The following is a 16,188-nucleotide window of genomic DNA, read 5'->3' on the forward strand; positions in this document are numbered from 1 at the left end:
GGTAGCAAGTTCAGACTGAAGGAGGTAGTGTAGAAGACAAATTTTAAAACCTTTGAAGAAACTATTACTAGTTAAATCAATTGTCCTTTTACTACAAAACAGGCTCAGTGAGTATTCCTCCTCAGCCCTCTTCAGGCTGTTTTAAATACACATACATTTTATCCCTTCATCTAGTTTTGAAACCCTTGTTTCTGTGGTGTCTTGCCTTTCAACTTAACAGTAGAACATGTTTTCCCAGCAAGACTGAAAGGATGCTACCACCTCCTGTCCCTCCCTACACATCTTTAAAGGGATTCCTGACATGCCTCAGATGTACAGCTTTGCTTTGTTTTAATACCACAGGCGCACAGAACTCCTCTTCTGTGCTTTGGGCACACTGTGGATTCCCAGTTCCTCCTACTCTTGTTCCTGACATGACAATGAACCAGCTCTGAAGCCAAACTCCAGAAGCGCTTGCATAAAAAAAACAAGAAACACACACGGAGTTAGGAATGTCCTGCTGCTCTGATTTTAATAATCCCACTTCCACCCCAGCCATGGGCATTTATTTGCCTGGTGCTGTGTCCTAGCCCGTGCCTCGGCACAGTTCTGCCACCCGGGCTGCAGCAAGGAGCAGGAAAGGGTTTGTGATCCAAGGAAAGTGCAGCGTCGTAGCTGAGGAGCCAAACACTTCCCAGCACCTGCCAGGGACCTCACCCGGGGTGGGCCCCAGGCACACTGATGTCCTCCTGCAAACCGCAAAGGCTGCAGCTATTGCAGCATGAGCTCCATGAGCAACAGCCTAAAGAAGCGCTGTGACGATGGCACGGCCACCTCAGCCCTCCAGGATGCGATTGATGAGCTTCATTTCCTCAGCCGTCATGGGGTTCAGGTTAAATCCCTTCAGCTCAGCTTTACCTAAGAGAACACACAGAAAAATCAGGATTTTGCTACAAAATATGTGAAACAGTCCGCATTAAACTCTAGTGGGGCTGCAGGGAGGGCAGGGACAGTCCCAGAAGCTGCTGTGGCTGTGGGGTCACCCTGGCGTGATGTGGAGCCTGTTTAGGGTGACAGCTGTGCACCAGGAGCCATACAACACTGCTGGAGCAGGGAAGGCATTGCAAAGCCAGTGGGAAAGCAGCTGCAGGAGCACACAGAGCTCAGGAGTTTCTGGACCCTCCTGACATGCGATGTCTGCTCCCAGATACCAAGAAGTATCTGGGAACAAGAACACAAGTGTTTACCTTGAGCTTCAAAGAGGCGGTTGACCTTCACACGCAGCTCTTTCCGGAGATTGTTTATCTCCTCATCCAGATGTTCCTGGTCTGAGACAAGCGGGACAGGAGTGAGGAGGACTGCAGGCTCTGGGGTGAAGTCTGAGTCTCCCACAGGACACTAGGCACAGGAGCCCAGGCCAGGGGGTGAGAGAGGGCTCTTCCCCAGCTACCTTGGGGTCCCACCTTGCCCTCCGCTGCCCATGGGACTGAGCCCCAGGCTGCTTCATGCCCGAATCTGCTTCCCATGGCACTGCCTGGGACAGCTGAGTGATGGCCAGAATCAGTTTGTGGCTGCTATTGAGAGGTTTCGGGCACTTGGAAGCTAGACAGAATCCTGTTTGTTTTTGTAAAACCTTATCGTTAAGAGTGCACGTCGGCAGAGCCTTCGGGGCAGCCTGCCTTACCCTTCTGCAGCATCTCCTTGGTCTGTGCTTTTGGGAGCTCGATGAACATGTTCCCGAAGCAGACCATGGCCTTGCCTGGGGGAGAGGGGGGAAAGGAAAGGGCTTTGTCACGGCAGCTTTTCTCCCCGGGCACTGCTGTCCCTCCGGCTCAGCGCCGGCTGAGGCAGCACCGAGGAGCCCAGCCCCACCGTCTGGCTCCGGGTCCTTCTGCAGCGCCCGCAAGGCCTCGCGGTTCCGGTTCCGCTTCACGTCCAGGTCCACGATCTGCAGCGGGAGAGAGGCTGTCGGTGGGGCCGGGGCCGGGACTGGGGGCCGGGGCCCGGGGCTGTGGGCCGGGGCTCGGGCTCGGGCTGGGGCCGCGGCCGCGGCCGGGACTGGGGGTTGCGGCCGGGACTGGGGGCTGTGGCCGCGGCCGGGGGCGGGAGGGCCGCCGGGGCCACCGCGAGCGACGCCGGGCCGGGCCGTACCTGCTGCCGTGCCGCCAGCACGTCCTCGGCCAGCTCCTCCACCTCGGCCAGGTAGCGCAGCACGAAGGCCGGGTCCCGCGCCATGGCGGGGCCGGAGCCTGGCCGCCGCTCGGGGCCGGGGCCGGTCCGGTGCCGCTCGGGGCCGGGCGCAGCTGCAGCCGCGCAGGCGGGTTCCGCGGCGGGAGGGTCCCGGTGGAAGCAGCGTCCCCTGGCGGCCGCCCCTGGGATCGCGGCCCCGCGCGGGGCATCGGGAAGCCCACGGGAGTGGGGGCGAGCCCGCTCTGGAAACACGCGTGGCCGGGCTCGTGGGAGGGAGGCGAGAGCAGGCGGGAGCAGGCGGGCGGCACCGCGAGGGGCAGCGATCACCGGGGCCCGGGAGGGCTCCGTGCCCGCGGGGACTCGCCGCCCGGCGGCAGGACGGGGCGCTGGCTGCGCCGAGTGGTGCTGAGCCCCGGCGGCGCGGGGAGCCAGCCCCAGCCCCACAGCCAGAGCCAGCCCCATCGCCAGCCCCGCTTCCCGCAGCCCGGAGAGCCCCCCCACACCCCTCCCGTGAATTATTTATCCCTGGCCGTATCCCACCCCCTCTCCCTGCTCCCCCCAGCACCGCGCCACTCTCGGCCCTTCCTCGATGCCGGGCACTGCTGCCATGCAGCTGGGCTCCCTGCAGCATCAGGTCGCCTTTCTGTCCCCTTCCCCGCCCCAGAACAGAATAAAAAGCACTAAACGCGCTGCGGGATTGGCTCAGATTCCATTTCATGAAGCTGGGTCGCTCGTCCCGAGCTCAGCGGAGGGGGGCTGCTGTCCCCGGGGGGGAGCCGGCTGCAGTCCCGGTGGTCACCCTCAGCCAGCCCCGATGCCCCCCAGTCTGCGCCGGGCAAAGACCAGCCCTGGGGATGCTCGGAGCAGCCACAAGGCACTGCCAGGGTACCACATCCATCCTCTGCCCTGAGTGATCCTGCCCATGGGCAGGGGGAAATACTGCACCTCAGAATGGCTTTTACCCCCCCCCTTCCCACCCCAGCCAGCCCATGAGCAAGAGGAGATGGAGAAGCAGTGTGGGAGGTGCAGGGAAACCCAGCGCTGGTGGCAGGGACGGGCAGACCCTCACCGTGTGAGCTCTGTGGTGGGAGAGGGGCCCCAGGGCCCCCCAGGGCCAGTGGCTAACAGGGGATGTGGGTTTTGTGTCCCCTGTCCCTGCTCTGGACAAAACCCCAGAGCAGCGCTGCTCCTCCCTGTGAAACTGCCCGGCTCCCGGCTCAGAGCCACTGGCCCTGCTGCTCCTCCAGTGCAGGCACCTCACGGGTGCTGGTTCTGCACCTGTTGCTTGCTGGTACAACGTGCCGCACGCTTTCCTGGGGTTCTGCATTCTCAAATTGCCCAGAAAACGTTGACCATCCTTCAGCGTGGCAGTGCCCAGCCAGCCCAGAGTTGTAACCTCCAGCTCACACGGTGCTGCCGGCTCCTGCCTGCTGCGGGTCCGGCCATGCCGTTTCCCTACCCAGGGAATGTGGTGCCGGACAGTCATGGAGAAGCGCTTCTCATCGACTGGCACCTCGGAGCCCTGAGGCCAGGGTGGAGGGTACTGCCTTGGCACCAGCCCCCCAGCTCCTCCCTGCTCTGGGGACCGCTGCCTGCTCTGCTGCTGTCACCAAGTGGGTGCTGACCCTCAGCAGTAGCTCTCGGCTTTCTGAATGTAGCCCTGTCCCCATGCGGCTGGTGCTGCCTCCCTGGCAATGCCATTCAGTGCTGCGTGATGACAGCGACGCTGTTGCTTCCCCATTGATGGTGGAGGGACCTTGGTGTCTTGGATTGGTGCTTTCACGGGAGGGAGCCCTGACAACCTGCCCAAGGCACTGAGCGTGGGCTGGGGGACAGGAAAAGCACCAGCTGGGCTGGGGAGACCTGGCCTGCTGGCTCATGCCCTTCACAGGACGCATCTTAGCAAGAAGCTCCCCAAAGGATGCATGGTGACACCCCCTCCAAGTGCTGTGGCACCTCTGGGCTGCTGGAGATGGGAGTGGCTGCACGGGGACCACAGGGGACAGCAACGGAGGGAGTCAGGCGGTGGCTGGCTGGTGGTCACCACACTTCTGTGGGCAAATAATCCCTTAAGGGAGATTACCCAGATCAGAAGATTACTGGCCCTAATCCCATAAGGTCATTTGTTACAGCTAACTGGGGAGACCTCCTCCGTCTGCGGCAGCATGTGCTAAAATAAGGTGGCTTCCAGGGGAGCAGTGGAAGTGAGTACTAATGCACAGCATCCTGGCTGTGCTGGGGGTGATTCACACTCAGGTTGGATTTTTTCCTGACATCAACCAAAAGAGGCAGCGGGATTGGGGCTGGATGCCAGTGCTGGAAAATGCTCCTTTTACAGTGAGGGTGGCTGGCTGGAGATCTACAGACTGGATCGGGGGCCAGCTGACAGGGGGACTTCCAGAGTCCCAGTGGGACTTGGGCACAGGGGTCAGCTGCAGAGCGGGATGCAGGACATGGGATGCAGGATGTGGGTCTGCTTTTCTCCTGCAGCCTCACACCACAGCATCCACCACAGAGTGACTGGCTTCAGTTTTCTGCTGGGCACAAAGGCAGCATTTGATCCTTATTGCTCTGATGGAATCAGAAAAGAAAAGTGCCTGTGTCTCACGGTGTGTGCTGGGACCCCAACTAGAGCTGGCGCCACACTTACCTCCCAGAGGGACACATTTTTCAGAGCAGTGACAAAAGGCTCTGTGGGCAGTGAAAGCCCTAGCTGCCCTTCCTTCCACATGTGCATGGACACAGCTTCTGGAGACTGGGGTTTGCCTGCAGAGCTCGGAGCTGGAGGTGGTGCTTGGGAAGCATGGCCTGGCTGGGTAGTGATTGTCCCCTTCAATGGGCTGGAAACCTTCTCCCACCACCTACCGCAGCAGCCCACGCACTGCCCAGGGAGGCGAGGAGGAGGGAGGGCTTTCAAAGTCTGTGTGGGAGGGATGGGGATGGTAAGGGGATGGTAACGGGATAGGGATGGGGATGGGGTGGGGATGGGGATGGAGATGTGGACAGGCATAGGAATGAGATGGGGATAGGTTGCCCATGTCCTGGCAGCAGCAGAGGGAAGCACGGTGACCACCTGAGGTTGCCAATGACAGTGCGATGAAGGTAGGGTTTTGCCAGGGATGCTGGGCTGCGTGGAGGGGCAGGGGCCACTCTCTCAGGGAAGGGGGGCCCAGCTCAGCACAGGCCTGGGGGAAGCTGCAGCTGAGTCTGCTGCAGCAGGAGGAATCACAAAGCCACCAGCACCTGAAAAACATTCGCAGGGCAGCGAGCAGCGGCTGGTGCTGCACTCTGTGGGCCTCTCCCCAGCCAAGCTCTGAGCCCAGCTGCAAATCATGGATTTCTCCTCCTGGAGCCAGCGCCAGCGGCAGGCCTTTTCCTTGGAAGCTGGACACAGCCCGGGACCAGCGGTCTGTTTGGACCAGTTGCACGTTTATGTGTCCCCTGGGAACTGGGCAGTCGGAGGGAGCAGCTGCCTGCCCAGTGCTGAGGGCTGCTTTGCTTTCTGTGTACTTTGTTATGGAAAGAGCAGGGTTTGGTTTCAACATGTTCCTTTTTCTTCCTTGCAGCACTTTTATGTATGCAGCTAGAAACCCTCCCTGCCTGCTGACAGCTGCACAGGAAGGCTTCGGGGATGTTTATAGGTTTTTTTCTCTCTCATTTTTTCATGTGGCTGCCAGGGCCTGTTGTTAAGATAAATCAGACTTCAAACCACAATCCCCGTGTTTTCAGACTGTGGATCTTTAACTGCTGTTTCAGAGGGGGCATTTCAGGATCAGCGAAGGAAGGTAGGTCTGTCTCGTCCTGGTTTCCAGGTCCCCTCTCCCTGGTGCTGTGCCCACCATCGTGGCAGCACCGGCTCTGCTCCACGGCCCAGCCAGGACAGAGATTCCCCAGGGACCGAGCCCAGAGAGGGCTGGGGCTGGCCAGCCATCAGCAGGGGCTCTGGCCAGCAGAGCCCGTCTTCTGAAGGGACCCTGGCTCTGACCGGTGGTGGATGAAAGGTTTTCTTCAGGCTCTGGGATGCTGGGAGCATCCCCTCCCCCAGGCAGGCATTTGTCGAGGGGATCTGTCAGGAGTATCTCAAGGTTAGGTATTTAAGTCGCATTACCCATGCTAATACATGCAGCACCGAGAGCCTCGCTGAGGGACTGGCTCTGCTCCCTTGTGCTGACTAACGCCTTCTCCTGTCCCACTTGCTCCCCTCGGCTTTGTGCACCGGGAACCCAGACATACACTGGGTGCGTGCTTACACTGGGTGCGTGCTGATCCCCCTTGCTGCTCTGCAAGGCAGAGTTTGGAAGTTGGCTGCGTTTCCTGGGATAAAACACGCTCCCCCTCGCTGCGTGCTGCAGCATGCTCGCCGTGGGCCAGGCTCCAGCCGTGGGCCAGGCTCCAGCCTCTCGTGGCTCCTCCGCAGGCAGGCATGCGGGGCTGAGCCCTGGGGGCTGAAATGCAGAGAGCCAGACCCTGTCCTCTGGTCTGGGGGCTGAGGCTGCCTTCACGAGGCAGCTGCCTGCATGTGATCACCCTCCCTGGAGGCATGCTGCAAAGGCGTAAAAAGCCCTTTCTCTCCCAGCAGCGCCGGGCACGCCGGCACAGTGCTGCTCCTCACGTGAGCACGTGTCCTGTGAGGGCACCAGCCCCTGGCGCTGCCAGCTGGGCCAGGGCAGCCTGGCTCTGCCAGCCGTGCTGCACCCGAACTCTGGTGGGCAACACATAGAGGGGAGATGTGGCGGGGCAGAGCCAAGGAGTGGCCAAGCACAGCCGCACCCAAACCCTGGTGCCCATGGTCCCTGCAAAGCAGACCCCGGCGCTGGCGCAGCTGTGTGACCCTGCAGAGGCTTCCCCGGGGCTGGGACTCTCCCCCAGAGCAGGGCTCAGGTCCAGCCCAGCAGGTCCCGGCTGGGGCTCCCTCAGGCCACCTGTCGCAGGAGCCTGGTGGCCTGTGGCCCTGGCCCGGCCCTGGGGGAGCGGGAGCACCCGCAGCATCTGCAGCCCCCGGCCCACGGGGGGCTCATGTTGCCCGGGCCCGCTGCAGGGCTGGAGCCTTGCGTCGGGGCTGGCCGGGGCCGAGGAGTGACGCTCGGGGCCGGGGGAGCCCAGGACCGCCCTGCGGCTGCCCGGGGAGCCCCGGTTAGCCGGGTGGGGGGTGGTCGGGCGGCACGGCTGCTGCCCCGGGGGGTCCGCCGGGCCCGGGGCGGGGCGCGAAGGGGCACCCACCGGCATCGGGCAAGGGGCGGCGGGGAGCCCGGGGGCCGGGGCCGAGCGGGGGGAGCCGCTTGCCCCTGCCGGCAGGGGAGCGGGGATGCGCCCAGCGGCACCGCGCTCCCCCGGGACCCCGCGGCGGCAGCGGGGCGGGGCGGCTGCCCCCTCCGGCGGGGGCGGGCGGGGGCCGGGGGGACGAGCGGCGGGGCCGGCGGCGGGTGGCGGCCGGCGGGCGCGGGGCGAGGCCGGCAGGGGCGGGCGCTGCCGGGGCGGGCTCGGCGGCGCCGTCCTCCCTCCGGAAGTCTCTCCCGCTCCCTCCTTTCTCCTCCTCTCCCCCGACAACATGGCCGCGAAGTCGGACGGCGGCGGCGGCCCGGCCGTGCGGCTGGAGAGCCCGGAGGGCGGCGGCGGGAGGCAGGCGGGCGGCGCGGCCCCCCCGGCGCGGCGCTACCGGCTGCGGGACGGCTGCTGGGTGCTCTGCGCCCTCCTGGTGTGCTTCGCGGACGGCGCCTCGGACCTGTGGCTGGCGGCCCACTACTACGTGCGGGGGCAGCGGTGGTGGTTCGGGCTGACGCTGCTGTTCGTGCTGCTGCCCTCGCTGGTGGTGCAGCTGCTCAGCTTCAGGTGGTTCGTGTACGACTTCGCCGCCAGCACCAAGGACAGCGCCGGCAGCACCAAGGACAGCGCCCGCGGCCCCCGCGGCTGCTGCCGCCTCTGCGTCTGGCTGCTGCAGGGCCTCATCCACCTGCTGCAGCTGGGGCAGGTCTGGAGGTACGGGGGGACGGGGGGCTGGGGTACCATGGGGCCGGAATGGGGCTGCTGCAGGGCCTCATCCACCTGCTGCAGCTGGCGCAGGTCTGGAGGTACAGGGAGGATGGGGGGGGTGTGGGTGGACAGTAGAGACCAGGATGGGGTTGTTGCGGGGCCTCATCCACGTGCTGAAGCTGGGATGGGTCTGGAGGTACGGGGCTATGGGACGACAGGGGGTGTGAGGGTACCAGGGAGCCAGGATGGAGCTGTTGTGTGGCCTTATCCACATTCTGAAACTGAGGTGGGTGTGAAGGTATGGGTGGCTACAAGGGACACAGAGACAGGATGGGGAAGACAAGGAGCCAGGATGGGACTGAGTGAGGCTGCTGTGGGGCCTCATCTATTTGCTGCAGCTGAGGCAGGTCTTGAGGTACACAGGGACAGGGGCATGGGGGTGCCAGGGTTACCAGGGGGCCAGGATAGAACTACTGTGGGGCCTCATCCCCCTGTGGCAGCCAGGGCAGGTCCAGAGGCACAGGGGTCATGGAACCAGGCTGAGGCTGGAGGGAGTGGCAAGGTGCAGCAAGGGACATGGGTGGGGATAACAGAATGCAGCATGGAGGACACAGGTGGGGACAGCAGGGCATGGGGGGGACATGGGTGGGGATGGCGAGGTGCAGCAGGGGCCCAGGCAGCTGGGGAGGGCATGGGGGTCAATCCCTTTGCAGCCACAGCAGGATGAATGGCAGAGGAGAGGCCCAGCAGAGCCTGACTGTGGGTGCAGGTGGGCACGGGCAGGAGCTGTGGGTACAGGTGGGAGCTGGTATGAGGAGCTGGCAGCCCAGCTGAGTGGCACAGACTGGCCAGACGGTGCTGGGCCTGCTGGGGAGCCTGCCTGGCCATAGCAGCCGAGTCCCAGGGAGTGTGAAATGCTTCTGCCAGGCCCCAAATGCCCTGGGCTCGCATCCTCATCCCAGACATCTCTCCGTACTCCAGCCTGGAGCTCGCTGTGGTCTGTGGGATCGTGGGTGAGGAGGTGCTGTTTGTCCCCAGCCTACCCAGGCTCTGATGCCTGACCCTTCCTGGGCCCAGGGAAAGGCAGGCTATGCGGGCAGGGCAGCAGCTTGGCAGGTGGGAGCAAGCTCAGGGCCCTTTGCCTGCATCTCCACAGACCCTCCAGAAGCATGAGCTGACGGTTTTTTGGCATCTTCCTCCCCTGTGCTGTGGAGCCGGCCCTGCTCCCTCCCAGCTCCGCTGAGCTCTGGGCGCTGGGGAAGAGCTGTGGCTCTGGCACCGAGCTGCTTCCCAGGGAGGTTGGTGCTGGGAGGGCAGCGGAGACAATGGCAAATTCCCGGAACAATGCAGGGAGCGGGCAGTGCTCCCGGCTCGGGTTTCTGTGCTGTTTCCCCTCCTGAGCTACTGTAGTACAGAGGCTCCTCCACTCCCTGTTGTCTGCATGCATTTCTTCTGCTGCTGCTTTTCCTGGGATGCTCCTGGGATCTCTAACTGTTTCACAGGGCAGCGTGCACCGTGCTAGAGGGGCTCCTGCCCCTTCCCTCATCAACAGAACTCCTGTTCCTCCCTGATCCCACCCATCCCCATGGGAGCTCTTGGGGTATGCTGGCTGCAGGTGCGTGCAAACCCTGTCAGTGTGCTGGAGGAGCTGGTGAAGGAGAGGATGGGAGTTCTATGGCCCACCAGCTGCTAAGCCTGTCTGCAGGCAGCCTTGGCCCCAGCACCCTGGGGGCAATTACCTGATCCTGGCCCGAGCCAGGTCTGGGCTGCAGGCAGGGGCTTTGCTCCCGGTGGTGTCAGCCACAGTCTCCTGATCTGCTGCACCATGGAGGCTCTTAAGCTAATTAAAATGGTAACTCTCAGCACTGACCCTCCAGGACATGTTGGTCTCAAGCTGCAGCTGAGGCTCTTTCTAATCTCAGGATTTGGGATTAGCTCGGGTGACCAGTTAAATGCAGTTTGCTAAACCCATTAGTGAGGTTGGATCCGGTGCAGGTGCATGTGGCAGTTAAAGAAGTGTTGAATAAATGCTGCATGTGAAGGGAAGGCTTTTCCCTGGCCAGGGCACTGTAGCCCTTGCCAAACATCTCCCCTTTCCCCAATTTACCTGCCTCCTCCCTGCCTTGCGATCACCTCAGCAGGTCTCACCCCTAACAAATCCATCGCTGTGCAGCTCTGAGCCCCAGCTGTGGCAAAGACCCCCAAATCCTCACAAAAGTACAGCTGCTTTCCAGCTGCAAAGGCAGCTCCTAGCACTAACTCTGAGATTATCCCAAATTACAGCTGCTGTGAGAAGCTGCTGAAGTTAGTTGTCATCAGCATGTTCATGATGCACATGCAAATACTCTGCCATGGATGCTCTCTGGAGACCGTGCCAGTTGCATGACCATGTGCTCGTGTAAGCATGTGCCCGTCCCCCAGCCGGGCCCACACCACGGGTGCGCTTGTGGGCTGCTGCTTGGATGCTTTTGCAGCCTGGGAATTGTTATCCAATCTGCTCGCAAAAAAGTCACCAACTTTTTCACCAAAGAAACACCGAAGGGAAGGGATGCTGTGCACGCCACACATGCCTCCCACCTGGCAGTGTGCCAGGGGTCCCCTGCCACCTCCATGGGCTGGCAGCTGGCTGGTGTGTCTCTGTGGGTCCCTTTGCACTGGGGACAGCCCTGCCTGTGCCCGTTGTGTCCCTGTGTCTGCTTTAGCCCGGGGTCACACCTGGTTTGGCTGCCTGGGGTGGTCACCGGGGCCAGACCTGTGGTGCCTTCTCTATGTGCAGGTCCTCCCCAAAAACCCCTCATCAGCCCATGTCCCCCCATCCTCTGTTGGCTTGGGAACTTGGTGCCACCCCTTGGTCCTGATGCCAGTCTGGTGGCAGCCCTGTCGGGCACAGACACCCTTGGCAGCTCCCTGGGTGGGCTTATGAAGGGTGGCAAAGCTGGGACCCACAGGTTTCCCCCCTGCCAACACCTCTGCCTGCTCGGGGGCAGGACCCCTCTTGGCCCTGGGAGTACCTGACTTTGGGGTGTCAGCTTGTCCTGCTGCAGCACCCAGCACAGGGGTCAGGCCTGGTGTGCAGGACAAGGGGCTTTTTAGGGCTGGACTGAGCCTTTCCCTGAGCACAAGCAGCCTCGTCTGCCCCCGTCCACCCCAGGGGACCCAGAGCATGTCGGGGTATGGGAACAGTGGGACACAGGGACTTTCATCGGCGCGGTACCAGCCCAGCTGGGTGCATGTGCAGCTTTCCCTGGTGACTTGACTTGGTGGGATGTGTAAGGGATTAAAATGGCTGCAACAGGGAAGCAATTTTCTCCTTGTTTAAATAAAGGATTAAGGGATGATATCCCAAATTACCTTCTAGGAAAATCGCACTCTGTATCGCTCACTCTTAGACCAGGGGGTCCCTCGTCCTTTTCCATCAGAGAATGATGATTAGCAGGTTTGGTTAAGACCAGAGCTGAGCTTTTCTCCTCACACTTCTTTTTTTCCAACACTTGAAAACTGGGGTCAGTAGTAGGGGGCAAATGGTGACGCTGGTGGCAAACCCAGCTGTGGCGGCACTCTGGCAAAACTGGTGCCTGCCCGAGCCCACCACCTTCCCGCTGCAGGGATTTCATTGGATTACTCATTGTAATACAAAGGAGGGAGCAATTAGCCCTGAGAGCTCTCGTGGTAGGTTTCTGCCTCATCATCGTTTTTTTTTTAAATTAAATGATTTTTTTTCAAGTGATTGATTCTCTATTTCCCATGCAGCTGCCGCGGCACTGGGTTGGTAAGCGCCCGCCGTGCGCTGTCAGCGTGGGGAGGTTTCTCTGGGCTGAAACACCACAGGATGATCAAATGCATAACAAATAAGAATCAACATTTCATTCTGGCAAGTTGATGGGAGATGAAATCTTGTTTTAATGAGATCTATGGAGCCGATGGGAAGACGGGAGGATGATTGTGCCCTCTCCAAAAGCTGGGGGAGGCCACAGGTCACTTGTTGAGCGGCTGAGGAGCCAGGGACGGCACAGCTCTGGCGTCTGTGCTTGGGGGGCTGCTGTGCACCACAGACAGCAGGATCACAGTGCTGATGAGCCCAATTAGTGAGGCTGATTACCGGGAGGGGATGAGGTTGCCAGCGCCTGTGCCTCATCTGTGTGTGTGCCCTGGGACCAGCTGTGGTGCCCTGCAGCATCCTGGGCTCTGCATTGCTTCTTCTGTTGCGTTCCCCTATGCCGTGCCCTCCGTCCCCAGGCCCCCCTGGTTTGCACCCTGCCAGCGAGGGGTGGTCCATCCCCGTGCCCTTCTGTGGGTCTGGGAGCAGTGGCTGGAGGGGAGAGGGGTTGGGGGGCAGTGGCTGCGGCGGTGCCACAATGGCAGTGCTGGCTTGGCTGGCCACGAGCAGGTGGCACTGGGGTGCGAATCTGTGTTGGGAGCCAGGCGGCTGCAGCCTCTCCTCCCAAGCAGCAAGGCATGGGCAGCAGCAAAGTCTAAAATTAGCTGCGCCCCCCCCCCGAGGTGAAGGTTAAAGCGTCATTTTGATACCAGCACAAAGAATCTGGTGGGGGCCAGGAGCGGGGCTGTGGGCTGGCCCCTGTGGCCATCAGCACCTGCTGAAACTGGGACGGAACTACTAAAATTGTGTGATTTGCTGACATCAATGTCTTGCCCAGTCACCAGCTCTTGGCAGGGCTTTTTGGGGCTCCCGGCAGTGCGGTGGGAGAGGATGGGGCAGGCGGTGATGGGGCTGCCAGGGCATCAAGTGGCCTCGCTGGGGAGGACCATGGGAGCCCCATGGGACCAGCGTACCCACCCTGCCCTCCCACACACTGAGGGAGCTGGCAGGGCTGCCCGGGGTGAGAGCAGATGGCAGTGGGGTGGCACAGGGGCCTCGGTGGCCCCTGCTGATAGCCCTCACTGTGGTCTCAGGGCTGTTCAGCCCAGGGGAGGGAGCACCCAGCCGCCTCTGCAGCGGGAGCAGGGCCAGCTCCTGCCTCCTCCCGCTGACGGATGAGCTGAAAGTGCTGGGATCAGGGGTTCTCCTGCGCTCCGGGCTAGTGGATCCGTCTGGCAGCGCTTTCTGGAGCTGATGGAGAGGCTGTCGCTCTGCGTGAGGGTTTTACTCGGCTGAGAGGAAGCTTTATGGCCCATTGTCCTCCCCGTCATCGTTCTTTCTTCCTCTTCCTCCAGCTTCCCCCTTCCCTGAGGCAGCAGAGCCACCGGCCCATGGTGCAGGCAGGGCTGCCCGGGGATGCCCTGCCCATCCGGCCCCATGTCCCCTCCTGTGGTGCCCGGATCTGGCCCTGTGCCACAGGGAGGGGTCCCTGGTGACAGTGACTCAGGCAGTGCGTGCATTGGTGCCACGCACACCTCCGCTGACCCCCGGCCGACGACCAGATGGCCGGGGCTGGCATGTACCTATACCTGCAGCCCTGCCAAGAGCCAAGGCAACGCCGGCACAAGCGGCCGGGTGCTTCCCGTAGGCAGCGCGGCACGACCAGCTGGTGCCTTTGTCCTGGCCAGGGCAGGGGCAGGCAGGATGGGCTCCACGCCAGGTGGGACCAAAATATCCCCTTTGAGAAGCAGCCGGCTGTGGTGCTGGGCTGGGGCCAGAGTACCGAAATCCACCGGTGACCGGAGAACGGGGCTGTGGGCAGGATCCCTGGCTGCAGGAGCAGCCAGACTCTGCGGGGAGGGCCCAGGGGCAACACTGGGGGTGGAGGAGTGGGGTGGTGGCTGGTGGGTGCTGTGATGGCTGGATGGGCAGTGGGGTGGTGGCCAGGTGAGCCATGGGGCAGCAGGGTGCTGAGCTGACTTTGCACAAGCTGCCCCTTCCCAGCATCTCGGGGCCCTGGGGAGGGACAGGGACGTGCTCAGCATCGCTGCTGCCCTGCAGCCCTCTGCACCCCCAGCATGGGGGGTTTTCCATCGTCCCAAATCAGGGGGGAAGTGCTTGCTGGAGCGGGTTGGTGGTGGTGATGGGGCATGCCTGGCATGGGCAGGAGGAGGCAAGCTCGGCTGCCTGGGCGGTGGTGGTGCATCTCACCCTCCCACCCTCCTTGCGCAGGTACCTCCGCACACTGTACCTGGGGCTGCAGAGCCGCTGGCAGGCTGAGCACCGCCGCCGCCACTTCTACTGGCGGATGATGTTTGAAAGCGCAGATATCAGCATGCTGCGGCTGCTGGAGACCTTCCTGAAGAGCGCACCCCAGCTTGTGCTGCAGCTCAGCATCATGGTGCAGCAGAACAGCATCGAGCCACTGCAGGGTAAGGGGCACGGCCCAGGATGGGGGCGGCTGGAGGGGGGACCCCAGGCTGCTGCAGGCTGTCATTGCTCCTTCCCGCTTTGTGCCCGCAGGGCTCTCGGCCTCAGCCTCACTGGTCTCCCTGGCGTGGATGATCGCCTCCTACCAGAAAGTGCTGCGGGACTCGCGGGAGGACAAGATGCCCATGTCCTACAAGGGGGCTGTGGTGCAGATCCTGTGGCACCTCTTCACCATCGCCGCCCGTGCCATCGCCTTCGCCCTCTTTGCCTCTGTGTTCCAGCTCTACTTTGGCATCTTCATCGTCACCCACTGGTGCATCATGACCTTCTGGATCATCCAGGGTGAGACGGACTTCTGCATGTCCAAGTGGGAGGAGATCATCTACAACATGGTGGTGGGCATAATCTACATCTTCTGCTGGTTCAACGTCAAGGAGGGACGGAGCCGCTATCGTATGTGCATCTACTACATGATCACACTGTCGGAGAACGCTGCCCTCACTATCCTCTGGTTCCTCTACTACGACCGCAAGACCACCTCTGACTTCGACGCCTTAATCCTCGTCTGTGTGGTCAGCTCCAGCTTTGCCCTTGGCATCTTCTTCATGTTCATCTACTACTGCCTCTTGCACCCCAACGGCCCTATGTTTAGCCCCCACGCTGGGGGCTGCATTTTCCGGCAGCGACCAGCCCCAGCACCGGGGTCCCCTGCGGACGCCGTCACCAGCCCCCCCCGCTCGCTGCCGCGGACTACAGGGGGGGAGCGGGATGGGGCACCGGGGGAGCGGGACAGCTGTGTGCCCGTTTTCCAGGTGAGACCCTGCGCCCCGCCGGCACCGGCCGCCCGTGCCCCGCGGACAGAGGGGCCTGTCATCCGCATTGACCTGCCCAGGAAGAAGTACCCAGCCTGGGATGCCCACTTCATCGACCGGCGCCTGCGGAAGACCATCCTGGCACTGGAGTACGCATCGCCCACCACCCCACGCCTGCAGTACCGCACCCCTGGTGCCCCCCAGGAGGTGCTGGAGTATGAGACCACTGTGTAGGGTGGGGGGCACAGGGCCGCAGTGGGGGCCTCCTGGTGCCATCCTGGCCACCCTACATCTTTGCAGCCGTTTGCCTTTCTGTTGGGTTTGCCGGCCCTCCTGTGCTGCCACGCTGAGCGCCCCGCGGGCGGGGGCCGGGGAGGTCTCTTGGTGCTATCCCCCCTGTGCCACCCTCCCACCGCCAAGACCCCTGTCCTACCCTACGGCAACCGCCCCAGCTCCCCCCAGGGCTTGTCCTTGCCAAAATACCTCACCGGTGCCTGAGCCCAGGGTGGTGAGTGCTGTGGCCCCGCAGTGCTTGACCATGTCAGTGGTGCAGGATGGGGATGGGGCACCCAGGGCTGGGGGCTGGCAGCTGCGAGGGGCTTGGGGCACAGTGGGGCAGAGTGGGGCACGGTGCACTCCAGGTGGGCAGCACACAGGCACATGGGTGCCTGTGCCATGGCAGGGCTGTGGGGCTAGAGCACGGCTGCACCAGGGTGTGCGTGGGGCTCATAATTCCCAGGGAGCTTGGGCAGGGGACAGCCGAGGTCGGGCCAGCCCCCGCCGTGCCTCCCACTTCCCCCACACTCTGCAGTGCTGGCACCGGGGGAGCCCCTTCCTCTCCATCCTTGGTCCCCCTGGCTCAGGGTTGAGCCATGTCCCCCAACCCCACGGGGTCCCCACTCCCCTGTGGGGTGCACACTCTGCCCAGGGGGCTGTCATGGGTGGGCATGGACCCTGCTCCCCCCCAGCTCTGAGCTGGGCCCCTGGCTC

At 62.5% G+C, this 16,188-nt stretch overlaps 3 protein-coding genes across 3 annotated transcripts in view; 1 reads left to right on the forward strand and 2 right to left on the reverse strand.

Moving 5' to 3' along the window:
* The window catches only part of BCL2L1 (BCL2 like 1), a 198,432-nt gene that overhangs the window by 83,455 nt on the left and 98,789 nt on the right, over positions 1-16,188 (reverse strand). The window lies entirely within an intron of this gene.
* On the reverse strand, positions 486-2,799 carry PDRG1 (p53 and DNA damage regulated 1). The gene is made up of 5 exons (XM_055722644.1): positions 2,131-2,799; positions 1,852-1,927; positions 1,664-1,738; positions 1,227-1,307; positions 486-897 (listed from the first exon to the last, which is right to left on the reverse strand). Exons 1-5 carry the CDS (start codon positions 2,629-2,631, stop codon positions 815-817), a joined length of 816 nt encoding a protein of 271 aa, XP_055578619.1. The 5' UTR covers positions 2,632-2,799; the 3' UTR covers positions 486-814.
* Positions 7,718-15,764, forward strand: XKR7 (XK related 7). Its single transcript, XM_055722646.1, has 3 exons — positions 7,718-8,145; positions 14,189-14,388; positions 14,480-15,764. Exons 1-3 carry the CDS (start codon positions 7,718-7,720, stop codon positions 15,430-15,432), a joined length of 1,581 nt encoding a protein of 526 aa, XP_055578621.1. The 3' UTR covers positions 15,433-15,764.

The sequence above is a fragment of the Falco cherrug genome, chromosome 10 (genome assembly GCF_023634085.1).
Source record: "Falco cherrug isolate bFalChe1 chromosome 10, bFalChe1.pri, whole genome shotgun sequence".
NCBI classification, from domain to species: Eukaryota; Metazoa; Chordata; class Aves; order Falconiformes; family Falconidae; genus Falco; species Falco cherrug.